Source organism: Arvicanthis niloticus, chromosome 10 (assembly GCF_011762505.2).
Source record: "Arvicanthis niloticus isolate mArvNil1 chromosome 10, mArvNil1.pat.X, whole genome shotgun sequence".
Classification (NCBI taxonomy): domain Eukaryota; kingdom Metazoa; phylum Chordata; class Mammalia; order Rodentia; family Muridae; genus Arvicanthis; species Arvicanthis niloticus.
Genome location: NC_047667.1, coordinates 67,879,397 through 67,906,534, shown reverse-complemented (window position 1 = coordinate 67,906,534; position 27,138 = coordinate 67,879,397). Strand labels below are relative to the sequence as shown.

General features: G+C 44.4%; 1 protein-coding gene across 1 annotated transcript in view; it reads right to left on the bottom strand.

Moving 5' to 3' along the window:
• Positions 1–27,138, bottom strand: part of Plxna2 (plexin A2) — a 191,640-nt gene that overhangs the window by 42,721 nt on the left and 121,781 nt on the right. Inside the window, exons 5-12 of the mRNA XM_034512965.2 lie at positions 23,759–23,859; positions 20,746–20,869; positions 19,213–19,366; positions 18,587–18,683; positions 16,248–16,362; positions 7,997–8,197; positions 5,989–6,085; positions 3,044–3,234 (exon numbers count right to left, since the gene is read on the bottom strand). Of these exons, the coding sequence (XP_034368856.1) occupies positions 3,044–3,234; positions 5,989–6,085; positions 7,997–8,197; positions 16,248–16,362; positions 18,587–18,683; positions 19,213–19,366; positions 20,746–20,869; positions 23,759–23,859 (1,080 nt within the window). The remainder of the gene's footprint in view (positions 1–3,043; positions 3,235–5,988; positions 6,086–7,996; positions 8,198–16,247; positions 16,363–18,586; positions 18,684–19,212; positions 19,367–20,745; positions 20,870–23,758; positions 23,860–27,138) is intronic.

Genomic DNA, 27,138 nt, shown 5'->3' with positions numbered 1-27,138 from the left:
ACAAGAAGCTACTATTGTTCCTATTGTAACTAATGATCTTCCGGGAAGATAGCTCAAGATTGTATGAGTATTGTATTTCTCATCAGCTTTCACCTCATCTTTGTATCTAAAGAACATCCTTGTATGAAACACAGCTGAGCACATTAAACTTGTGACTTTTTTCCCCATAATCCTTTCTGTATTCATTAGTTGGGGTTCTAGTATGAAGAAGCATCTCCTCTCCTATTAAATGTTCGTCTGCACATATCAGCAAGAACTGGTGGATTCTTATTCCTTTCAGATCTCTTCTCTAGGCTCTTTTTCTTTTAAAGGTTTTTACCCAGAGTATTCAGCCTGAATTAAACCACAAGAAATCATCTGGTATACCCAAATTGAGGGACACTGACAACACAACAGACAACAACAACAACAAAAATAACTCTCCTATTAGTCCTGTTAGTTAGTACCATGAAAGTCATTATTAGGACTGTGGATTAAAAGACCAAAGGGACAAGACAATGCCATCATGAAATATCACACTGGCTCCCAGATTCCACCTTACACTGGATTTTGCATCAGAAGAAGATATAATTGTGACAATTGGGAAAATGCTAATAATGTATGCCTGCTGGATGATGACATCACTGGATCAACATTAACTGATAATTACATTATGTTTCTTTAAGATGGGAACTTTGGAAAACCTGGGTAAAGAGGATATGAATGTTCTTTGTACTCTTTTTGTGTCTGTTTATAAATTTGAAATTATTTCATAAGTCACCGAAACAGAAAACAACAGACAGACAAAGGAGGGTCTGGTTGAAGGTAAGAGATACGACATCAAAGAAAATAGGACAGATAATAGTGACTAGTCATTCCAGGCGTAGGTACTTCCTGCCATATGTCCTGTCTAGAGTGAGATGCCTGAATGGGTCTGGAGCACAGTACAGGTGTGTCTCTTCCCAAGAAGTCCTCCATATCTTAGCATCCTCAATATGAAAATTACCCTCAGGAGCCTCGGAACACCTTCTGTTGCTGATACATTCATTGGAAAAATCAATTATAGCCTAATTACCTCAGGAGGTTAATTAGCCTCCTGTAATTTGGGTGTCCTCTGTGAAGCCAGCAGCCTGTCAGTCCTCAGTCTGTGAACAGGGTGGGTGGCGGAGGCAGGCTTCCCTGTGAGCAGCTTGCCTTGGGGCTTATAGAAGCTCCAGCCAGGCTGAGAGCAGACAGACACCAGGCTTTGCAGTCCCAGAGCCTGTAGAGGTAGGAAGTGCTGATGACAGAATTTCTCCTGATTTAAGGAAGCTCCAGACACCACGGGCATTGACAGGCACAGAGACTGACAGTCATAGCAGAAACAAAAAAAAACAATGTACGTTTTCAGGCCAGAAGTTGCCAAAACCCACTAGAACAGCTGAGACTCGGAGCTTCAAAGATTTGAAGATGTTAGCTGTATGAGGTCAAAGGCTGAAGCCTGACAGTATGTCAGCACTCTTTACAGCAGTCTCTTCCACTGAGAAGGCCAGCAGGCATGGTCACTTGCCACATCCACATGTAAGCTAGTACTAAAGCCCTTCCCTGTTTGGGGGTTTGTATGAGTTTAACCTGTTTGTATAAGTTTATCCTGTTACAGAACATGATGCAGCCTCTCCTTCCCCTCCACATCAGTTGCATTCTTCTCCACAAACACACATGTACTTCCTTCTCATGGTCTTGTGTTCAATTCCTTCTCTGGAACTTTGGGGTCTCACCTTGGTTATTTGGGAGTTGGAGCACTTGATATAGAACCCCCTCACATGGAGGGGTCACATGTATCTGGTCTATATTAGCAATGGAATGGGTATTAATTAAAATGAAACACTAATTATTGTATACTAAAATATACTTACTGTATATTATATACATATTGTATATATTATATACTTATTGTATATTGTAGAATACAGTAAGTGGTGTTTCACCTTAATTAATATATTGTACTATGCAATATACAGTATGCAAAATCATGGAAAATTCTTAAGTAACTTTAAAATGAAATGTGAGCTTAAATGATAGTATAGCCTCTAATCTGCTATGTGAACTTGGGCCTCATTTTCCTCCTCTGTGAAATGGATCTGAGAAAACTTAACTTGTCACAGTTGCTAAGAATTAAATCTATCAAAGCCAAGCATGTAAATAAGATATCTGCTCTGTTCCAACAGTCCATCTGCTGCTTGGTCTTGAGGTTTTTGTTTTTCCTTAAACTGAACTGAGACTCTAATTTCATCAGAAAGGAATTCAAATTTCCCAATATTTCATGACACAGAAATGGCTTTGGGGAAAATGATGCAGAGTCAGGGACGGACAGGGCAAGAGCTTAGGAAAGATGAAGACAGAAATAGTTTTTCTCTGAAATCATAAGTTTTGCAGACTGCCATGGCACCTGCCAAGGCCCTTGTTCTTAATAGGGAATGCACAATTTAGATTCAAAGAAAACTGAGAATTATTGACTGGGGAGCAGCTGACAGCAACCTGAGTTAGACACAACTGTGCCTCTGCAGACCACTCACACCCAAGTAGTTGTTCTTTCTCGCCACATCATCAATCCATCTTCCTTTGCAATCTGCTAGTTTGAAAACATCACTTTTTTTCTAGTATAATTAATTACTTCATTTATTCCCATGAAAATGCGCAAAAACAAATTGGGACCAAGGCAAAACACTGAGAAATAGCATGACGCTAACATATGGTCTCTCTACTTCTACAGTTTCCAATTTTGCACTTCTGAACTACTTATAGTTCTCCAGATAGCACCTCTGCGGAGAAAAACTGAAGCTGCTTTCTGAAATGTTCCTTCACCATGAATATCTGTTCCTACCTGGCTCAGACAGCCTAGCCATGCAGCTGGGCTACAGCAGGGGACAGAGCATACTCCTGGCATCTATGCCTGTTCCTAGTCCATACACATAGGACCTTCCATCTCTCCATCCAATATTCCCGGTCCAGGAATTCATCCACAAGTATATTTCTTTCCTAGCTCCCTGGCTGTCCCTTTGTGTTTTGGAAGCTGGAGACTTACCTCTGTGATTTGGGGGTTGGAGCACTTGACATTGTGGCTGGACCAGTCAAGCCAGGGGCTAGAAGTGCTGGGGCAGTGTTGGTGGAGGGTACATCTGCGCTCACCACTGCACCAGCCACACTCGAACTTGTGGTCAGCCTTGAGGCAGAGACCACAGCTTTCCCGCTGGGCTGCACACTTGTAGAGATGAACTGCAAAGAGAGGGGGCCATCAGAGATAGGACTGCAGAAGCTCACCACATAAACCTTCCGTTTGTAGGTGCAACAGATCTACCCCAACCACAGACAACACGGGGGTCACCACCCCTGCAGGAGCAAAGCATGGAGAGTGAATAGGGTGCCTAGGCAGTCATCTAGAATGAATGAGTTCAAGGTTTCCACTCCGGGACTGAATCAGAGCCGTGTTTTTAATTGCGGCTTCTCTACTTCCTAGCAGTGAAACAAAGTATTTAACCTCTCTGAATCTTGTTTACCTATGTTTCTCATGGAGATAATAGTTGGTTGTAGGGAGGTTTAAAGAGATGTTGTACAGTGAGTACTCAGTAGTGCCGGTGATGTACTGGATGCTATTATCTATTATCTTTTCTTTGAATTCTAACAGTACTCTCACGCTGTCTTTCCCAAATGAGAGACATCGGTTCATTTCTTCATGGCAGGTAAAACTGAATGAAGCTCAAAAAGACGTAGTGGCTTTCTCACCTTACTGTGGGTAACTGGTCTCAAGCTTCCTGTGCTGCTCATGTTGGGTCCAGAGAAGACAGGAATCTCAACTAGCACCCTAGAAATTGTGTGGGTCTGGTAACAGAGTCAGCTTGTGCTTAAAGAAAGTCTAGGTGGCTGAAGCAGGAAGCATGGTCGCAAAAAAAGAGTGATTCTGCCCTATTCCTACCAGCATAGATGAAGAATGCATTCCCAGAGAGGACAAACTCACTTCTGATAGATTACGCGATAATTCTGCGAGCATTTTGCTTTGATTTTTCTCTAACTACCTTGGAGGCCCTAGAGGAACGAGCCATAAAGTGTAGTTGTGTCGTGAGCTCGGGGTTTAGTCTGTTCTTGTTAGTACTGAGAATTCAGAGATCCGATTCCCCAGATGAATGCAATCAGCTGATGGATTCAGCTTCTAGAGGTAGTTACATCTGTCTATGTATAGACTGATATTTTGTTGTTATTACTTGATAACTAGCATGTAACAACTGTCTTCTCCACATTTACATTCAGCCATATGTTCTAAGTCATCTAGAGATGATTTAGATATCTGCGGTTATGTGTAAGTACCACATAATTGGATATGGGCATCCTGGAGGTTCCTAGAAATAATCCTATGACAGTTAATGAGCAAAGACTCACAAAGTCACTTTTCACCTTTTCCAGCCAAGTTGTCCTAAGCTTTTGTGACCTGGCTGTGTGTGCATCTGCTGGAGGTCAGGTGTGTGCCCAAGAGGAGAGCCACTTCCATTTTTCTATAGCATTCCAGGACACCTCTGTTCTGTCTAGTTTTCCCAATCCTGGCTACACAGAGTATTCACCACTCAAAGCCCTAAATACTCTTATACCTGTGGTCTCCAAGGCACAGGGTAAGCAAAGGAAATCTGAAATTGAATAAGTACTTGTATTAACCATGAGTTCCTCAGATCCTCAGTCAGACCCTGGGCAATGGGCTTCCCTTCTTCTAGAGACTGTTGTGGATACAGCGGGATGTACAGAGGTGTCACTGTTAGTCTGAACTTTCATGGTTCAGGGAGACGCACTAGCAATGGAACTCAGATGGCTGAGTTTGAGAGCCTGAGTACTTAAACTCAGTGGCCCATGCGCAGCTTTCTCTGATGCTGAGAATCTCATAGACACAAGTAGGAAGGTAAGCCAAGGCTGCTTGTGCACCGATGGAGCCTTGTGCATGTCAGAAAAGTCTGATGTACCAGTCTGCACCTGATGGCTATTTCCCTCCAGGTTCTGGGTGCAACCTCTGGGATTTAACTGATCTAACTTGCCAAGGAAAAATAATGAAAAAAAAAAATCTAGTCTAAGAACAAGTAAACATTATAAACTACCTGGACTGAAATCCTTCTTGCAGTCGAGGCTACATTGACTTTAATGGTGTACCTGTATTCTATAGATGCTGAAGCACCTACAGAACCTGCTCTCCCCTTAACTGCCTTCTGGTGTGTGTGTACGAGTCTGCATGGCAGCTCTGAAGTCAGACTATCTCAGCACGTACTATATGACTCAGCTTCACCATCGATAGGATAGGAATAATAACAGCACACGTTTAGAGTACTGAGATAAACAATAAAAACAATTTCAAATAGATTGCGTAACGAGTGCCTTATATGACAAGTGTTAGGAGTTGGGTCATTTTCTGAATGGCTGCCCTGAGGGGGGACCTGCTTTCTGAATGAGTACGATGTGAGCGAGCGTACAGGGTAAGAGCCCCAGAATTTCCTCCTTGCTCTACCCCAGGCCCACTTTCTGAGCTTCTCAGCTCCAGATGTGAACCTCAGTTAGCATGCTGTTCCTCTATTGGTCTCAGGACCAGAGCCTAAGACTTACAAGTCTTCTTTGTGCTGCGACAGTGACCAGGGCTGAGACCATGGGAAGGAGAACCCGAGGGAAAGCACTATCTCCATTTCTAGGGAAGCTGTCAGGACACTCTGTCTGCTGTTCCCCTAGGTTAGGTTCCATAGATACTTCAAAGTCACCAGGAACCAGCCAACAGTACACAAGAATGGCCAGCCACCTTGTGGATTCCCTGGCTGTAATAAAACAGGGCTCCCAACAGGACCCCTTTGATGGCTTCAAATGTTGTTTTAGGAGTCCCCAAAGAACTCTGCTGGCAGAGGGAGTGTGCTATTCAAGACACAGCAGCGGCCTGCTCTGATCTCGCCAACCCCAGCCCTTCCCAAGGTCATGAAAAGATCAAACTTGCACCTGGAAGCAGTTGCTTACCTTTCAGGTCCTGAGGGTTGTCAATAATGAAGTTGCCATTCCATACGACAGCAAAGTCCACTGCTAGGTTGCTGATGTCCGTCCCATCATACTGGTACTGCAGGGACAGGAGAGGAGCAAACACACATCTCTCAAGGCTTTTTGTCACAGGAAGCCAGAGTGCAAAGCAACTCCTCGTGCTGCCTCAGGAGACCCTTATGACACCTGATTTCTAGTCAATAAGGCCACCAGGAGCCAACCTAAGCCTCTGGCTTAGCCTTCAGTTCTTTCTGAAATCTGAAAAGGCTCAGATCTTCATTCCCTTCTCCTGCTAAATCCACTCGATGAAGCCCCTTTCTGTATATCTGTTGTGCCTGTAACTCAAAAGGGATGCCGCTTTCTCCCTACAACGGCCAACCTTTGAGTTTGCCCTTGTTCATTTAGTTCTGCTCCCTTTCATCCTCTCTCGTGTCCTTTCTGATATCCCTGCCAGTAACATGGCCCCTCCTCACACACACATACGCCCTGCTTCCCCCTAGCCTTGTACTCTTTATATTGACATTTTCTGTCTTTAGTATGGCACTTTCCAGGAACTACAATGCATTCTTTTATGTGTGCATTTATTCTCTCTCGAGTCCGTGTGTGTGTGAGAGAACACAAAGTCAACGTCCTCACTGTTCTCTCACACCTAGTACGTATGATAGGGCATATGACAACAGTTGTGGAATGGTTGGTTGGTCTCTCTCTCTTAGGTATATGGGATGAGGTTTTGATGTGTTTCTGTGCATATGTGCATACATATGTATGTGCATATATGTGTGTGTGCACATGCATGTGGAGGCCAGAGGTTGAGGTTGGGTATCTTCCTTAATCATTCTCTTTATTTTCTGAGATTGGGTGGGAGTTCATAGATCTTGCTACATTCACTGCCTAATGAGACCCAATGGTCCTCCACCAGTCCACACCCAGCACTGGACTCACAGTTGTGAGGCTTTGTGACCAGCACTTTTATGTGGGTATGGGGATTCAAATTCATGGTCTTATGATTGGGTGGCAGGCACTCCACAGACTGTGTGATCTCCTAAGCCTCCTCTCCTTCTGCAGATAGGTTTTACCTGGATTAGTGTTTAACAAAAGAAGGGCTCATGTCTTCCTGGGAATCTCCTAGCACAGCAGGAAAGAGAATGCTCCCATCCGGGTCCAGTCTCCTGTTCTGACCGACCTCACAGAGGACTTTCAAGCCCTTCCCAACCTCTCGGGTGGCCCAGTTCTCACTGTGCCTCACTTAAGTCTCCTGGGCAGTCCCTCCTTATGTCTGCCCATTTCTAGCCATTGGCTTAGCTCTGGAGAGCATGTTACCATGGCCCTCCTGCCCAGCCTTCCCTTGCCTTCTTCCTTTGTTGCGCTCTCTTTCTCAGTCTGGCTTCCTGTGCACTTGGCACCGATTACAAATTCTATCAAATGCTTGTGACCCCAGAATCTGACAGCTCCCTGATAAGAGGCCCAGATTCTCTTTATCTCTCCCAGGCGAATTAGCTTTCTTCAACACCTTTGTCAAGCCCTTCATCTCTGAGCTGACCCCCCACAGTCAGAGACAGGAAGTTGGCAGATAAAAAGATCTTCTCTGGGCTGAAATTATAATTAAACACCTCGTGCTTTCTGTCCACCATTCTGGGCAGGCTTAACCCTTGTGGCTCCTAAAATGTGGTATCTCCTTCCTCTCTTCCCACCCTTTCCTGTCCATCCTCATCTCAGAGACACCTTCCAGAATCCTCACAAATTGAATTCGGATAGGGTGCTGGGTGGGGCTAGGTTTTTTTGGCAGAAGATTTTCCCAATGGCAAAACTGTGTTCTTTAACTTCAGAAGGGTCCCCCAAATCTCAGCTTCTCCCATTAAGGTTCTCTTGGGGGCTCTCTCCTCTGAGACCACGGCTCAGGGTGCTCATAGGTTTTTCTGTCTCCAGTAATATGGATGCCGCTGGTGATGCCACATGATCTAAGGCCTGGTCCTATGTGTGAGCTGCTTACCGAGCTGTTTTGGCACTGCACGCTGGAACTGTTGAAACGCAGGGCAGGGACCCGGTGGACAGCCCCTTGAATGCTCAGGACACATTCGTAGCCTCGCTGGCCAGACTGGGGTTGGGGCAGGTTTCGAGCCTTAAGGGTGATTGGTTTCACTTCTCCAACTGGGATCAGAATCTCCTCCGTGGGCACGAGCTGGGGACAGTCCTATGGAGCAAGCAGAGGGCTTCATTAGTCTTCAACTCAGAGCTCTCTCCTCACCTGGAGGACAGGACCTTCCTGTTTCCTGGTGAGGTGCCGGTGAGAAGAGTTGCACCTTATTTAAGAGATACATTGAGTCAGTGGGGAGGATGAAATCCTGTGCTCCTGCTGGGCTTTGATATTGTCAACATCATCCCACAAACCATCCTAATCTTTAGGTGTGTGTTACAATTTAGGAATTAACTTTCAAACACCAGTATGGCAAACTGTGTGCCTTATCTCCAGAGACTAAATGAAAGAGCCTCCATGGGCTCCTGTCCCCAGCTCAGGCACCCCACCTCTGGTTTTATCTGGTTCCCCAGCCCCTTGGCCTTTTACATTGTCTGGTGCCTGAGGCGGCTGTTATCTACAGCTTCAGCTTCTCAGTTCCAGCTGAGCCAGGCTTCCCAGCTTTCCAGGAGGGGGATCAAGTACCCGCCTCCCCACTCCCCCAGCTAGTCTCCAAATACTTGCTCTGGTTTTTTATCTCATTTCACTACCACATGTGAATGCTATGCTGTTTTGGAAAACAAAACCCAAATAGGGAACTGTAGTAGGGTGGGGCCATGAGAAAGATGTAAAAGAGGCGAGAGAGGCCAGTTTTGCTCAGTCTGTGTCTGGAGGCAGAGGTCCAATACCACACTGAATGTCAACTTTGTCCTCCTGCAGAAAAGATCTGAGTCTTGTTGCCTGCCCTGCCCTCTACAGGACAGATGTGGAAACTCTTCACATGGAAACATTTCTAATCTCCAGGGAGTTCTTGCAGGGGCTCCACATTCCCTGTCTTTTGGATACTAGTTTCTGAAAGAATTTGGGGAATGTATAGGGGCTCCTGTAGCTACAAGGCCTGTAAAAGGTACTGCTGGTATTTGCTGCGTTAGTACCAACACTGCTGGACTTTCTGCAAGGTGTGGACAGACTCCAAGAAGAAACTGGATGCCAGAAGCCATCATAGGGCATTGAATAATCACAATCTGTACTATAGAGCTACAGAAGTAGCCAGCTTCTTTGTGTGGACAGATACAGTCCCTTCTTTTATTTTTCAGATCCTAGTTGCAGGCCTACCATATTCTGGTCCCTAATTGACTGTAAATCTGTTTGTTTTTGTGTATCATGGTCTGGACATACTGAACACATAGTTCTAGCATGCCGTCTCTCATACTGATAGATAACACATCTAGGCCTTTGCACATGCTTTTCTCCCTATCAAAGACTAACTCTTCTTGACCAATGCCATTGTCTTCCTGTCCCCTGCTCTACCTCAATATAATCATCTTATCATCTGTTACCTAGACTTCCAACTTGGAAGGCTGGCCTGACTCTTTCTTGCACTGACTTCAGATAGAACTCTGGGTATTGCCCCATGCTTTCACTGAATCTGTGGAGCCACAATTCTTGTGGATTTGTTTTTTGTTTTTTGGTTTTTTGTTGTTGTTGTTGTTGTTGTTTTTTCTGAGCTGTGATCTTCTCAAGGACTGAGTCTGAACCTTTCTACCCCACATCCTAAGTCTTCATCTTGTGTCAGATGTGTAGTGTATACTTAGGTATTGTTTGCAAGAAGGTGATTGGTTGTAAATGAAAAGATAAAGCAATAGACAAAAGAATTTTGAAGTTTCTTTTTAGTTCTAACTTTGGAGGTTGGTAAGAAATAAGGGAGACTTGAGAAGCAGTTTGATTCTCAAGCTAGGACTACAACTGGTAGTCTGTAGCCATGGTTTCTGGAGCTCCATAATTACCTACAGGCACAGACATATCCATTGAGGAATATGACCATTTATACAGAGCTAGAGCCAGAATTTCCTATTGAGACCTGTCTGGAAGAACTCGGAAGACTTCCAGGGTAAGCCTGGCCACTCCTGCCTACCAGTCACTGCATAGGAGGACTCCAGCAAACAGGTTTCCTGAGAGGGCAGGATCATAAGGAATCCCAGAACAGATGGGTCCCAGTTTAGAAACCAGTTGCTCAAGGTGCTGACTCATAAACCTGCTCTTTACTGCTCTTTTGATTTCATCCCCTGCAGGCCCTTTTGACAGAGTTTTTTACAGATTTATAGCCAGGAAACCCAGGTATTCCTCTGAAAAGAAGCACATCCAGCTAGCAGCTAAAAATCTAGCTAGAATCTAACAGGTTAGACTTTATGACAGAAATAAGTCTGATATATAATAGTGCATATGTGTGTATATGTGTGTGTGAATGTGTGTATGAATGCATGTTTGTACAAACTTAAAAACAGACACATAGATGGATATTGATTGATTAACTTAGATTTTGAATTAATTCCTGTAAAACGTTCTTGTTTCTCTAATGAGTTCAGAGAACAAATTTAAATTTCAGGAGGCCTAGAATCATAAGATATGCTTCTGGAAGTATGATGTCTCCAGTCAGCAAATAAGACTGTAGCATCCTTTATATCTTTTGAAGCCAAAAATTCTCCATATTTGGCCCTCAGTATCCATAAATTCCATCAGCCAAGGGCCAAAGATATTTGGAGGAGAAAAGTTATACATATGGTAGATACATACAGGGTCTCCACTGTGATATTTTCTCAAATAAAGAAAGCAGCTACTCATAAAGCACTGACACAGAGTGACAGGTTCTGAGTAAGGTAGAAGACTGTGTATGGTTTTATGAAAATATCACCCTGCTTAATAGAAGGGACCTGGGATCTACAAGACTTCTGGAACCAGTCCATGTCCTCTATGGCTGTGGAGTGATAACTGAATATACTCATATGTGCCAACGTGCATCCATCTTAGAGGATGGCGAGTCATCGCAGGAGTTGTTCGTGAGTCATATATTTCCAAAGAACAGTCTAGAATTTTAGAGAACTCTGTGTTCTTTTAGGCTTTTAAGAACTAGTTTTATAGATGATGAATAGGCTCCTCTCTAAGGCCTAAACATGCTCACGATTGACCTAGCAGCAAAAGGATGCGTTAGACATCGGTTATTTGGCAGTGGCTCTGGGGTCAGAAAAGAACATTTTTTTTCCTATTCCCAGTGTAAAGGAAAGAAGTGGTTGGTGTTCCAAGTTCACAATCTGCATCTTTGGCAGCAAATAAGATGTAGACCTGGTCTGTGAGATGGATCCATGAGGTCATGAGTGAAGGGCAGGAGTTGGGGGGTGGGGAGTGGGGGTAAAAATGGCAATGGTGAGACCAAGGGCAGAGTCAGGAAAACTAACAGCCAAAAAGTCTTAGGGTTGCTCGAAAGTCAATACATCTAGGACTTGGGAAGGTAATAGGTCCCACTGAAAGCCATTCCTATGCCACTTGTATCTACACACACACGCATACACACACGCATACACACACACATACACACACACAAGCACACACATATCATGGGATGAAGTGAGAGAGTGGGGGGGGGGAGAAAGGGAGAGGAAAATGGAGAGGGAGGAGGAGAGGGGGAAAGAGAGAAGATGGTTTTTGTCCTAAGAACAAGAAGGCCAATAACCATAAATAACATTTCTGTAGAATGTAAAGTGCTCATCAAATACTGATGACCCTGAAGATTTCCTAACAACCACCTTGGGTCATCTTATCTTCTCTTACTTAACACCCCACATTGCGGTCAAGCCTCTTTAGCGGGTGTTTCACTTCAAATGAAGGTGATCAGATGTCCTGTCTGAAAACACCCCAGGGCCCGGTAAGAGGCAGGGAGACTACCTTGATGCCCATTCACTTTGGTTGGGATTCCCCTAATTCAGTGCTGAGGACCTGTTGGTCCTCAAAAGGACTTCTTCCATGTGGAAATGGCATTATCTTCACCTACTGGACTTCAAAGAGTGAGAGCAGCTAGCTTCCTGGTAAGCTAATCGGATTTATTTGGTTCTATCTTCCCCTTGGGGTGGGTGTAAAAAAGATACTTATGTATCTACATCTCACTAGGCCTGTTTCAGCAGTGGGGGGAGATGAGCCTTCAAGGCTGGCGGCTGGACATATTCCTGTACACACTACCTGCTAACACCATGTTGCTGGGCAATCGAGGTTTAGCTAGCCTGTCAGACAGCCGAGGGGCTCTAACTGAGGAAGAGCAGCGTAGAGAAGATGAAGCTCAGATGCTTCAAAGGGCTTAAGAGATGGTCTGGATGGTCTGGATGAAGTTCTGCTTCTCTATATACAAAATGGAGTTAGTAGTACCTGACAATTAAATTAACAAAGGAGTGATAGGCAGTGATTGTGTGGTAACAGGCTATTTTTTAACAACTGTTAATACGATTACTGTGTATTTCTTGAGTGTGTACAAATGTGGCAGAGCCAGGAGATTCAAGCTTATTCAAAACCACTTTGGGCTGACTTCTGACATCCTCATTTCTCTGACCAACAATCAGAAGAACTTTCAGGTTCAGTTTTGTCACAGAATCAGCTTAATAAATAATGAAGTCTAAATAAAATTTATTCACAACGTGATGCACACATGAAAATATGCAATAGATGTAAGCTAGTATACTCTTGTTGCAGAACTGCTGTGCTTTGGTCCAACGTGTCAGTTCTTTCTTGTCAGGCTTAAGCACAGATTTGGCCCAGCAGCTTCTGGAAGGATGTGGGTAGATGAACCTCTAAAATATGGTCCTTCTGACTCTTTCATGGGAAGTATTTCCATCTTTGGAGATAGATTTGTAGTGGTCCAGCCACAACTGAGCCTTCATGACCAACAGCAAGGGGTTAGACTAAAGCCATGCCTACAAGCATAACCATGGCCATGGACACCAACATGCTCACAGGTCCCAATTTTTTGAGAGAGCGAACAAGTCAGGTTTTTCTAGATGCTGAATTTTCCATAGCCATGCCTGAGAAATAACTCCAAGTTGTTGGCCCCCTGGTTACTATAGGTGTCAAATAAGAGTTAAGTGAAACTGCATTCAGCTTCGAGAGTCAACTGAAATGCCATTTGTCAGTGGTTCTCATTCTTTACCTTCATCTGGGATAGCACCCACGAACCTGAATTTCTAGCAAGTTTTCAGGTGATGCTGATGGCACAGTCCTGGGAAGGCACACTGAGAACTGTGCCACAGGTGCAGAACTATGAACACATGAGGCGTGACTGTTGCAGCGTTGCTAATCGGCGCTGCTAATTGGCGGTGCTAATCAGTGATACATTGCTTCTACCAAGTATACAGGCATGGAATTTTGATTCAAGGTTGGAGGAGGGGCTTGAAGGAATACTCTAGTAACCCTAAAAAGATATTCTAGTAACCCTAAAAAGATATCCAAGGGATTCACAGTCCCTAAAACAACTTTACCCAAGCTGTGCACATGCACTTTTATTATTCTTTGAATTTTGGGGAATGAAGTCCCTTAAAGCAGAGCTTTGAACACAAAAGAGCTGAGCCTGTAAGCCACTGACTAAAAAGAAATCTTCGTGGCTCTATGGGGAGAGCAACAATAGCAACCAACTAGAGCTCCCAGGGTCTAAACCACCAGCCTGGGAGCACATAGGGAGGGACCCACGACTCCAGCTGTATATGTAGGGAAGGATGGCCTCGTCCGGCATAGGTGGGAGAGGAGGTCCTTGGTCCAGTGAAGGCTAGATGCCCCAGTGTAGGGGAATTCAAGGGCGGGGAGGTGGGAGTAGGTGGGTGGGTGGGGGCACATCCTCATAGAAGCAGGAGGAGAGGTGATGGGATAGAAGGTTTCTGGGGAATGGGAAAGGGGATAACATCTGAAATGTAAATAAAATATCCAATAAAAAAGAAGAAGAAGAAGAAGAAATGTGTTGTCAGCTGTGGCTAAAAGATTCAGTTGGATTTTAGGACTTCTAGAAAGAGGCCCTAGCCACTGTGCTAGGAAACTGCACTCTACTTCCTTTGCTGAGTCAAGCCAGCAGATGGATGGATTCTGGGCTTTCCCCACAGCCTTCATTTAGTTCCTGTGTTGTGCCAATGGCCAGCATGCATGAGGGCAAGAGAGCATGTTCCCTCTGTTGGAGACATGGGGAGAAGAAGGAGAGAAGAGAGCAAGGCACCCAAGGCACAGACACTAAAGAGTGAAAGTTAGACTGAACAGGGGTTGTGACTCTGCATTTGCCCCCAAGGTCTTTTGGTGATCATTTCAACCTGAGTACCAGGGAGGCAGTTCTCTGGACTTTCAAATCTCTCACTTGCTACCCCAGAGGAACTATGCTTCAGTGATTCCTTGTGGTGAAGGGGGCTGGGCCTGCTTCTAATTATTCTTCTGGGGCTCAGCCCTCAGGCCTCCCCACCAGAGTTTATTTGTCTTGCTCCCTATGACAATCTGCTTGCCCTTGCTCCAGCTGCAGGTCACCGTCAGTCTTGGCTCTGGATTTCTATCTGCCTGAAAGGGTAGCCTCCAGAGACACAGAGTTGCTCTTTGTCCTCATCTGCACCAGCTTCTTCTTCCTGGGTTCCAGTTTTCTTCTTCCAGTTGATGAAGAAACTTCATGACTTCAGGGGCCATTTTCTGAAGGCAGTGATCATTAACCTTCTACTGCCTAGCCCTTAGCTCTTCTGCAGTGGCTTGCTCCCCATGGCCATTCTTTCATTGGCTCCTAGGCTATGTTAACTCCTGCTCCAAACCTTCTGCACTTAAGCTCCTATCCCAAGAAGGCTGGCCTCAAACCCCTGCAGAATCCCAGGCCTAGAACTAATTCCAAGTACCCATTAAGATCAATGTAGCATTCTAGCATGCCCAATGACTAGAAAATAATCTTTTCTAGATTGTCCCAGGGACTGGATACCTGGCTCTATCATTCTGAGGCAGCTGTCGGTGGGTCTGTCTTAAATACAAGTTATGGGGCCATCTATCTGTTCCTCTCAATACAGACAGATTACATGTACTTTTTACAAACTACATATAATACAGATCATTTCAGAAAGGGTGAGTTGTAGAGTATCAGGTGTATCTGTTTCCAAAACATTTCAAAGTCTATTTTATGGTTAGCCATAGAAGTAACCAGCGCAACTGTGAAGACTAGGAGAACCAAGAAATTCATTTTAGAATATCATTGACAAGTAGCGGTCGCCAACACTTAGATTTAGGTCCGGAGGTCACTTACTGTTCATCATTTCCCCCCATGTATGCATTCTACAAACATTGAATAGTAATGAATTAGGACTTAAACATAAGATATGGCCTTTTCTTTCAAGCAGCTTCCGGTTCAATGCAGGAATGAGATATATCTAGAAAAGCAACGGTAGTATATGAAAATCCCATAGTCACTCATTAATTTCTGCAAGTTTTTCTAAAATACTAAAAAAAAAGGTGTGTGTGTGTCTGTGTGTGGTGTATGGTATTTGTACAAGGTCCCAATTGTCTAGTTCTAATTGGCTACCCCTAGGCATGAAAAATAGACAAAAGAAAGGGAAATTGAGAAGCTGGCTTCATGGAGTTGAGGCATATTGGGGAAATGTGAGAGAACCAAGCTTTGCAAATAATTGGTATTAAGTAGAATATTCACAGCAGAGATGGACATGATATCTCACTGTATCAATGACAAAGGCAGGTCAGACTTGAGGGAACGAACTTCAACTAGATAATATAATAGGACTTTTGGCACTGCTCGGTGCTTTTTGCTGGATTTCTTTCTGTCTCCAAGGCCACCCACCCAGTAATACATCAGAGTCAAAGAATCATTGAATTTTAGAGTTGGATAAAAAGTTGGCATGAAAAACTGGTTGAGAGTGAATGTTCTATTGAAGCACAGTAAGTCTACAGCCAAGCAAAGAGCTAGGCGCAAAGAATAGGCAGTATTCATTACAGTCCCTCGGAGCGTGGAGTCTGTTTGTTGGGTTTGCTTCCTCTGAGCTTTTAGTTTCAACTAGCAATCACCTTGAATGCAGTCTTAGTAGTCTAGCAGATTTAGCCTCTTCTTGGGGGCTGTCTGTTGCTACTTTATTGAACTTTATAATATCATTTATTTATAACATGCAGAATCTCTGATAAGGTGACCAAGATAGGACAGGGCAAGAGATGGTTAAGTCACTGGACAGACCACTTAGGGTACAAAGAGAATGCTTTTTTGGGAATGTTGTCATGCCACAGAGAACATTCTTACCTCTGAAACATTGATCCTGCCCTCCTGGAAGGAACATGTGGTGGGGTCATGTGTGCAGAGGTTACGGTACTTGCACCAATGGCAGCGGAAGGCGCTGTTAACACAGGACAGGCACCTGCAAGGAGGAGACAAGCAGTCCAGCCATGTAGGCCTGTCACAAGGGAGGATGTTAACCTTACATTTTCACCTACTCTTGGGAAGGTAAACTAGTGGGCCACCTAGTACAGAGAATGTGGATTGTGCATCTGAGATGTTCCTGGGGCCTGAAACTTAGCAATAAACTGGGATAGCAGTGGGAATAATTTAACCTACAAAACAGTGGTGTGCTAGTTTATATTTCCAGAAATTTGGCAAGCTAGGATTTTACTGTAATGGACTGAAACTGACTATGGTTGGAGCATTTAAACCGTGAAAATTGGTAAATGCTATAAATTAGGTTTTTAAAAGTCTAATTGCTGATAGTTAATGCCAGTATACTATGGGTTATCAGTCAGAGCAGCTAGCTGAAAGAGCAGAGAGGCAGAGGTCAGGCAGATCTGGTTCTATCTGGATTCTGCTGCCAGCACTGATGTCGCCTTGAGTAAGTCACTCACTCTGTGCATTAATGTTTCTTCATCTGTCGGTTACAACGTTCCTGTGTAGTTCTCAGGGCTGTTTGACGTTGTGAGGGAATGTATGGGAAATGTATTTTATTTCAAAAGAAGAATGTTAAATGTGATTATTATTTTCAAGAAGTTAAATCACCTATTATTTCAACAACTTGAATAACATTTGACTATTAGCAATTTGGTTTACAGCGTTTGTGTTTCTGAGCTTGGGAAACTTACATTATTGAATGGTAACTTTGCCCCTTATCACTAGGGGCCCTAGCATGGAGAAATAGCCTATGCCTATGGCATACATGTTCTTTCCAGAGAGAGCACATCTTTCTTTTTGGGCTCACCTGGAGGCTCTCTGTGTGTGCTAGATCTCTGTGATAGAAATGTACTGAGAGCTCTGGTCTTCCTCCTCAGTTTCTGTATGATAGCCTCTCAGAACTATACTGAGCTGTTATGAACAGAAATAAGTCTGCAATCTGGCGCCACCTGGTGGGGTTCTTATTAAGTCTGGGTGGTAGGGGCTTCCATTCAGTGGTCTCAAGGGTAAGACCAAGTATGAGGTGACTGGGTCATTACACACCCTAGAAAGGATTTTTTTTTCTTGCAATGCACACCTCGAGGTCAGTCATATCTAAAATCATTTTGTTACTAAGTTTGAGTCGATGTTATTTCATGTACTCCATCGCTAATAGATTTTTGATAATATATATATATATATATATATATATATATATATATATATATATATGATTCAACAAGTAAAAAACAAATGTAGTCTAGGGTAAAAGAAATGGTATGTGCTGTATTCTAGCCCGAGTCCTCTACTGTCTGATTTTGTCACTGTCTTTGGAGCACTCACTGTCTAAGGGTCTCAGCTTATCATATTGAAAAGTGGGGAGCTGAACTTGGTACTGTGACTTTTAATAGAATGCCAGGAGTAGAGAAGGGTAAGATAATGCTGAGAAATAAAATAAAATCCTGGCTTTCAAGGAGACTTGTTTTTCTCTGCTAAAACTTGCTGCCTGTGACAGCATCTTCCTTGACAGAAATGCATCACTGAATGTGGTGACTTCACACTGGATTGCTATCTCACAAACAATAGATTCTGTTACCACTGTCTTAGATTATAAAGGTTGACAGGTTCTCCTTCCAAAAAGTCTGCAATTCCCAAGCTGGGTTATCTGGGGATTGAAATGTAATGGGTTAGTGGTCATTTTTATCTAGTTCTGTTTCAGTCTCCTTGCCCTGCCTTGGTTGCCTCTAGCCATTTTCCACCTCTTGTTCCTCTTGCATCCTGCTCATAACATATATTAAGGAGGCATGTGTTGCACACTGAAGTTAAAACCTCTCTGACTCTTCCAGCCCAGGCCCTATCATTGGATACCGAGAAAGGCTGCTTCGTATGCCTGTCCTCCTTTGTGTGCAAAGCAGACTCCTTCACAACCCCACTGTTAGTCCTTGCCTTCAAAGCCACTGCCAATTGACTGAAGTGAAGACCTCTTCTTATAGCTTCTAGGTCAGGACTCTCTTTTTACCATCCTAGCTTCAGAATTGGGAATAGAGTGTACTAGGGTGGGGCCAAAGAAATGAAATTATGGGCTGTGGTCAGTGACTGCCATTCAAATGAACATGTGCCAATTTTGCTTGAGATACTTCAATGTGACTACTGCACAAGTCTTGCCCTAAAAGGAAGAAGGGAAGCCCCAGACCCAGGTAAGGCTCCTTGTGAGGCATGCTTACAGTTGGTGGGCACTGCAGTTATAGAACTTGAATTCGGTGCTGACAAAGATCTTTCCTGTCTCTTTGGATCTCAGTTGCAACTCTAGGCCAAACCAGTCTGCAAGAGAAGACGGAGTGAGTGAACACTCTGGGGCCCAGTGAATATCCTGAGGGGAAGGCCATGTCATAGAGCCACCTAGGAGTACAAATGGCAGACAAAGCCTGCTTGAACCTGTTTTGCCCCCAGAGAATCTCAGTCTGTCCCCCAGTAACAGATTCCATGAGTCCCTTGACTTGGTTAGGCATGATCAATTACTGAAGGAATTTCAGAATATTAGCTCAAGAATCGTTCAAAGCAAGTTCTGTGGAGAGAGCTCAAAGCAATCTATTGCCCAAATCCCACCTTCCTGTTTCTAGAAAGGACAGGAAGTGGGTACAATGCACATTATGCATTCTCAGCCCTGGAGAAATGAACATATTCTTCCTCTAATCTCACTTTGGGCATAGCAGTGTGCTTTCAAACTCAAACAAGTCGCATAAGCCAATATTAGCATCTGATATATGAATACTGGTCGGGTAGCTTCATGCCTATATTGTGACCCCTAAGCTCACCATGGCACCCATGGCTCTTTTGACACAGTCATTACCTTGATCCAGAGGGATGACAGGGACATCCTTGGGTCCAGGTGAGATGCAGATGACTTGGCTCCCAGACACCTGCCCCTCCACCTCAGTCAGGTTCCCAAAGGCACAGGCGATACCCTCCGAGAGGTTGGGGGCATCATTCACAACCAGGCTGAGCTGTGGGAGAAGCAAGAGCTCAAGAGAACCAGGCACCAGGCAAGGTTCCCTGTCAGGACCTACTGCTCAGGGACTTCCTTGATCTCATCTATAAAAGAAGGGCTCTGGTCTAGTGATCTTCCATCTCTGACACTAAGCAATTAGAATAAGAAGTGGTTGTGTGTTGTGTGGGGTCAATAGTCTTCATAAAGATTATTCTTGTTACTACTTCACTCTCGTCTAGCAACGGAAAGCACTTGGTGTTCAACGAAGTTAAGGGATTTGCATCAACATTCATCTCAGACCCTGCCCTATGTGATTTGGAAATTAGTTGCAATGCACAGATGGACCTGCAATGAGTCATAAGCTTAGGACTTTACCACAGGCCTTAGCTTGAGCTCCTGGTTGTGTAAGCTTCACCAGGGTGGAGGCTGGCCAGGTACGGAGCTAGGCTGGTAGAAGAAAGTAGGTCCTTGCCCTGGTTACTATCTATTTATTTGGAAACTGTGCGCCCCAGAGCTTCTGCTCCTCTCTTCTCTCTGGGCCGTCTACTTTCCAGCAGTGCCCTGGTGTGGGGCAGGAGGTTCACCAGACGCTCAGGGAATCAGAGAAGGTTCACTGATGGCTAAATAATATCTTTTATCCAAGGACTCCAGTCTAGAACGGCAGTGTTCAGCATCTCTAAGTCTGCAGAGCTTCAATCGTGGTGGTAAAATGCAGACTTTCAGAACTCAAAAAAAAATGTTGTTTTGAATTCGAGCCCCTTTTCAATTAGTTTGTCCTCAGTTCTCACAAAAGGCACAGCATCCCTGATTGTTTCAGTAGCATCCCTGTAGCCAAAACCTCTTGGTGGGGGTATGAATGAACCGGAAGGTTCATTAGCTAATTAACATTCATGAAGCTCATAAAACCTTCACAATGAAAATGCAGTTATGGCCTAAGGACATGGAATATTTTGAGTTGTACCTTGACAGGTGGTTATTTTATTACGTTTAATATCCTTTTTAAGCATCCACTTTGAATGAGTCTCCGTCTTCTTTTAATCTCTCTTCTGCCTCTGCCAAGCACAGTGGCAAGCTAAGGCTTTCTTGAATAATTAACAAACAGGAGACTGAACTCATACCATGTCCTAAGAATGTGTTGTTAAGTATTGTATGGCATTATAGGTTTTTTTTTTTTTTTTGTAACTAAATGCAAAATTCAGATTTACAAAACAGATCTGTGGATAATAAATTTGCAGAATGTGGTGACTGACTATACCCTTTACAACAGGAGTTACCAAAGGTGTGTGTGTGTGTGTGTGTGTGTGTGTGTGTGTGATATTAGCACTGAAATCCTGATCAGTACATGCAAGTGTTAAAGTGTGCTCTGTGCTCCAGTGGTGTCCGCTGCATACTCACCAGCCGGCTGTGATCTGACACAGAGATACTGTTGGGGTGCACCTCAAGGCTCATGCACTGGCTGATACTGGCGGCAAATCGATTTGCTTCCCACGCCCGTTGGCATTTGTCCCTCCGGGAGCACCTACATGAACACAGATTCACATGAGGTCATGGCTTCTCTGTCCCTGGGTAAGCGTGTGGTGCCTTGCGATGATTTTCACTGGATTCAGGTGTCCACTGTCACATGAAGCTAAAGTTATTTCACAGACAGGGGTATAAATTCCAAACCAAGATGCTGGTTAGGTATAACGAACACCATGCGAGTACTGTCGAATGCTCAAGAAAGAAATTTGGAGTGGAGAAGAAGGGCTATGAAGGTGAACCCTACAGCTAGAGGGTTAGTCTCTAAGACCAGGCCTCTTACCTGCTAGCTGGGTCCCATTGGTCAAGTTACTTAATCTTTCTCTTTTCTGTTTTCTCATCCTTAAATTAGCAAGGATGATGATAATACCTTACCTTGTAAGGCTACACTCAGCGTCAAGTGTGGTAGTACTCAGAATGAAGCCTGGCATTTAGTGGATGTATCCCCATGCTAGCCCTTGTGATACTGAAATTAATAATAATGATTAATGATATTATTTTCCCCCAAAGGTGTTAATAAGCAAGGGTCTTTGTTATAAGAAGCATATGATCTTTGCCTGGATTAATAGTTCTGTAAAGGAAGAGACCATGTTTTATTCAATGAGATAGTCTACCTGCCACAAGCTATATTTTAAATAAATGTTTGTGTCATAAAATAATGCCTTAAGTCAAAGAGACAGACGAAGCAGGTGTCCAGGGCTGCCTGTGTCAAAAAGCCCACATTTCTCCTGAAATCATCTCTGGCCTCAAGCTCTTCAATCCATGGTGGCATGTAGGTGAGGTGTTACCTGAACTCAGAAGCTGTGTCTTATGCAACAGGCCTGTGGAGCTCTAAACCAAATAGCCACAGGGCACAGTACTACTGTAGTCCCCAGTCAAGCAGTATTTCCTACTCTGACTCCCTAAGCTCCTCCTCTCTTCCTTTCCAAGAACATAATGGATTCAAATATGAGTGCTGTCAAAGGAAGAATTATGGAGGTTTAAGTGAATCCTTACGATGGCTTTAAAGTCAGCTCCTGACTAGAGCCTTTATCTCATTGACTAAGTGAAATGGCTTTTTTTTTTTTTTTTTTTGGAAAAAAAATCATACTATTTATGGCAACAACCCTAACAGAGATAAATAGTCTGTGAGACAATAACACACTTGTAGGGGCTAATCGTACAGAAGTGACGGGGAGGGTTTCAAACCCCACGAGACCCAGAAGTTCTGCTATCAGCCCTCTGCCTCAATTCTCTACTGCTTTAGAAAAGGCTGGCTTTCCGTCCTGAGGTTGAAGTCGCTGGGTCCTCACTGTCCTGATAGCTGGGCAGTCTTGGGGGTAGGTGGGAGAAGATTGTAAGCAGGTTTGCTGAAGATATGAATGCCAGGTAATGAGAAACATGGATATAAAGGTGCAGCACCTGTGCTCAGGCAAGCTTGCTAGGTAGAATGGCTGTTGGCTGTGTACCCAGGGAGGTGGGGAAGATTCCCTGAAGCCAAGGAAGGAGTTCAGTGGGCAGAGGAAATCTGGGCTATCTTGATGGAGTTTCATCCTTCTAGAAGACACAGCGGACCTGGAGCAGGAGAAGGATGAGGTGTTCTAGGGTAGTTGAGAGATGGGGTCATTACTGATCCAATAATAGGTGCTGATACAAGCTGGAGAAAATAAACAGTAACTCCAATCTGTAATTTTCCTGAGTTCTTTCTGTATATGCAGAGTGTACCAGGCACTGAAGCCTGGAGAGAAAGGCAGGGAGGGAGGATGGGGCAGGGTGTATGCAGATGGGACAGGTGAGTGACCACTGCAGTGTGAGGACCTAAAGCCTGGGGCATTCCCACGTAGCATCTTCACCCCATGACTGACTTGTGTGGAAACGTCTTGTCCAGGTTGTGTTGAGACCACTTTTGTAAAACTTCTTGAGAAGTCTCTTTCCTCCAACACCCAAGCAGGGACTCAATCCTTTGTTAGTGGGCTTAAATCCAGTCCAGATTTTGCATCTGTGAAGCCTCCCTCCCTCCCTCCCTCCAGAGCCCTCCCAACACCTGCTGCAGAGGCTGAAAGCCAAGAGCTATTGTGCAGGACCCTGAACTCTGGCCCTCTGCCTCCGCCTCCACCCCAAACCCGGCACATTTCATAGAAAGGCTTTGCTTGCTGGCATGGCGCCATGGAGTTTCCAACACTATTGGGCAACAGAATCCCTAGCCAGACTCCTGTTTTAGGGCTTTCACCCTTTTTCTCTTCCTCTGGGGCTCCTCGAATTAGGAAGTTTAAGTGTGATTTTGCATTTCTATTGAGCTGTTGTTCAATGGTGGGGATGTATTTGAATAGGGATATGTGGCCAGTTGGACACAGTGCAGACTTCTTGGAATCATGAAATAATGAGGCCAGAAGGGTCCTCCCAAGGGTACAGAGACCTTAATAATTATTTTGATTTGTGTTGACTCTTCTTTATTTCCAAAGCACTTATTATTTCATTTAGGTTTCGCAATTCACCTGTGAAACAGGCAAATGAGAACTGGAGACCCAGAGTTGTCAGGGGACCCACCTAGGGTCACACAGCAGCAAGCTGGAGTGCAAATTCCAAGTTCTGGCATCCAACCATCTGGTCTGTAAGCTTTATAGACAATGCAAGAAGAGGCTTTTGGAAATTTTAGGATTCTACAGCTGCCTTGTGACTTGTCACAATTGTATGAGTACATAGTCATGTGGTTTTAAAGTGGCTGAGAAGATGAGCAAAGGACTGCATGCAGGAAGCAAACCCTGTGGCCTCTCCCTGTCGTCCACCATTGTGTCTCATTTATAATCTCTATGGTTCAAAAGAGGGAAATTCCTTTACTGCGCAGTCCTCCACACCAGGAAACCCCCAGTCTTCTGCACGCTAGCACCAAATCTGAACACCACAAACTTACATGTTGTGCAGGGCGCACCAGCCACAATGAGGATCCCCTGAGCTTAGACACTCTCCACAAGTTGTATACTGTTCACATGATTCAACAGGGACCCTGGTGACCTGGCAGAGAGAGGAGAAAGAGCATGGGAAGGTCATGTTGTAACAACTTGAAGAGGTGTTTCAAAATTCTCTCCTTTATTCCCCCTCAGGTATTTCCATCTCATTGTGGACAAGTCAGAAGAGGCTCACCCTAAACAGAAGCTATCTGAATGGAAGCTCCAGACTCTTTTGATATTACCAAGGGTAGAAAGAGAATCCTCTAGCCTATTGCTTCTTTCTGTCAGTGTCTTTTCGAGAGCCTGGCAAGTGTTGAAAATGGTTAATTCTGCTAAAAGGCTATTGAGTGGCACAAACTCATCTCTGAAGAGCTTTCAGCTGGTCTTGGGCTGAGACATCCTTCCTGCACAGCACACATTGGGGGGGGGGAGAAACTTTTCCCATCAAATAATATTCATAGCCAACCAAGTGTACCACCTGGATCCAATTATCCCATTCTCTGATGTCTGCATTCAGTTTCTCTAGTAAATCTCCCATTCTTTGGAAAGTCTGGCAAAATGGGAATCTCCACAGAGAAGAGCTGCCTGTTTGATTCTGCTTTGCCTGGTTAGTGGGAATTTGCACATCAGCCCTCCCCCTCCTGCAAACCCCCAAAAGCCCAGCTTTTGAAACCCCTCCTGGTTTTCTGGAGGAGCCTGGCAAGCGCCTGAGTAGGGTGTGTGTGGATCCCAGTCTCCTGCACCTGTCCAGCACATGTGACAACAAAGGCCAGGCAAAAGGGCTAGAGGGTTGGAGTTTTCCATTTGACAAATCTTAGGTATCTGTTGCTGGCTGGGTTAGAGGCTTCTGAGTTGTAAAAATGCATGCTGGGTTGGAAATACAAACTGACTTGCTAGGCCATAGAGGACTGTCACCTACTAGAAGTGTGAGCCCAGGAAACAACATGAGCTGCGGCCCAGTGACGACGTTCTGCCACTGGCAGGGGAATAAAGATACAAGGGGAATATGTTCACAAGATCCTTCCCAGAGGGTTAGCATGGATCCTAACATGGTAAACCGGGGGAAAGTTTATTGAATGTCTTCTCTGTGGCAGCCTTGATGCTCAGCTATAGAGAATCCACAGCAAATGGCACCGACTCAGACAGCACAAAGTCCAACCGTTCACAGGAGTCAGCAGTCCCCAACTGAGATTTGCTCTATATGTTGTTCAGTATTGGAGCTTAGGATTGGTGAGCACTAGGTGATGTGGGACCTCAGGAGAAGGGCATTCAGGAGAAGATGGAGATAGAGATTAAGGGCAAGTCTTCAAAGGTGAGAATGTATTCAGCTGAGCATGCTGGCACATGTCTGGAATTCTAGCACTTGAGTTTGGAATAGGGGCTGAGATAGGATCATTATACATAAGTTACCTAGCCTGTGCTACATAGTGAGTTCCAGGCCAGTCTGGGCTACAGAGTAAAACTCAGTCTTATAAAAAGAATAGAAATAGAAGGAGGAGAAAGGGAAGGAGGGGGAAGATGAGAAGGATGAAGATGATGATGAAGAGTCCCATAAGGCTTTCCAAGCTGAAGGAGATTATCATGGGCAAAAGTCACAGATAAATTCATCCTAACTTGAACTTGTAGGCTGGGAAAAGCAGTAAGTCATTCTAGACCTACCCACTCTTAGTACAACAGAACACTTAGTAAAACTGAGTGACAGCCATGCTAGGTCTTAAAAGTCAAACCTCCTTGATAAGGAAATAAGATGTAGGGAAAGTAAGCATAAAATCTGGAAAGTGGTTTAAAAAGTAGACACCTCAAGGGTAGGTTGGTGGATCATTGGTTTAAAAACCTCAAGCATAACGTATCTGAGGGTTTGAGGTGATTGCAGATCAGTCTGATATGACCTATCAGGGTGATGTACTAGGGAAAGAGGCTAATGAGACCATGGACCACCAAAACAGACTTACAGGATCAGACAAGAGAGCTTGACATAAGAGATTCAGGACCGTGTGATCTGCAATAGTCACTTTGTTCAAAATACTCATCATGGGGATGAGTGGCAAGCAGGGTGCCATTCCTCTGGCAGCTGTGAAAGGGAATTTAGACCTGAAAGGAGACTGTGGTCCCTTTACAACCCAGTTATCCAAAAATTTTATCTATTTTATCTGTGTTTACTCATACTTCCTTGAGACTATTTCTTTACATTTTTACCTTGTGTGTTTGTGTATGTGTATATAGTATATATGTGCATATGTTGTATATTTGTATGCATATATATGTGTATATGGTATATATGTGCATATGAGACACACACACACACACACACACACACACACACACACACACACACATATATATATATATATATATATATATATATATATACACATACACACATACACACATACACACATACACACACACACACACACACACCCCATATGTGTGGTGTGTGTGTGTAAATGCAGACATGTATTTGCCATAGTGCACATGTGGTTGGAAGGCAATTTCGGGTGTCAGTCTTTGCCTCCTACCCCGATTGCAACTGCTCTTGTAGTTCTCTAAGATATACAGCAATCAGGCTGGCCTGTGGGTTCCCAGGGATTCTCCTGTAACTCCCCCCTCCCCCCCTTTCCCCAGAATCCTGCTGTAGTAGCACTGGGATTCTAAACCTTGTGACTAAGCCCAGCTTTATGTGGATTCTAAGAATCTGATCTCAGATCCTCATTCATGCTCTTCCTACAGAGCTTTCCAGCTCAAGGCTTGCACATCTGACAGACGAAAGAAAACATCCAGTTATCACTACCAAAGAAAAATCCTTGAAATCTCACAGTTGGCAACACCTACAAGACGCACCTTTCTGACAGATGCCTCCTGGAGAAATGGGTGCCAAGCCCAGGTCTCATGATTCTAAATCTCTCAGGATATCTGGGACTCCAATGCCCAATAGGTTTCTGTTGGCCTCCCCCGGTCTACTCTGCAAGGCGTAAGAGCCGCAGTCCAATGCCCATTCCCTTTCTGGGGTTTCGGGCTCCTTGTGAGTGATGTCTGCATCTGGCTGGAAATTAAAACAACTGTCTGCATTGCATTCGGCCCGTCTGTCAAAACACAGCCCGGCTCTCAGCAGCTGGGAACGGGGGCCTTGAATGAAAGCAGTGTCTCCAGCAACAAAGCCCACTTTCATGCCAAGTGCCATGGAGATAGTGAAACCCTGTTCTTCTCCAAACATGAAACCAACAGCACAACTATTTTTCCTGTTTCCTGGGCCCTCCTGGTGTGACTTTTTTTTTTTTTTTTTTAAAGGCAGAGTAGAGTGAAACAGGAAACTTAGAAGGAGGGAGGGATTGAGAACTTGCAT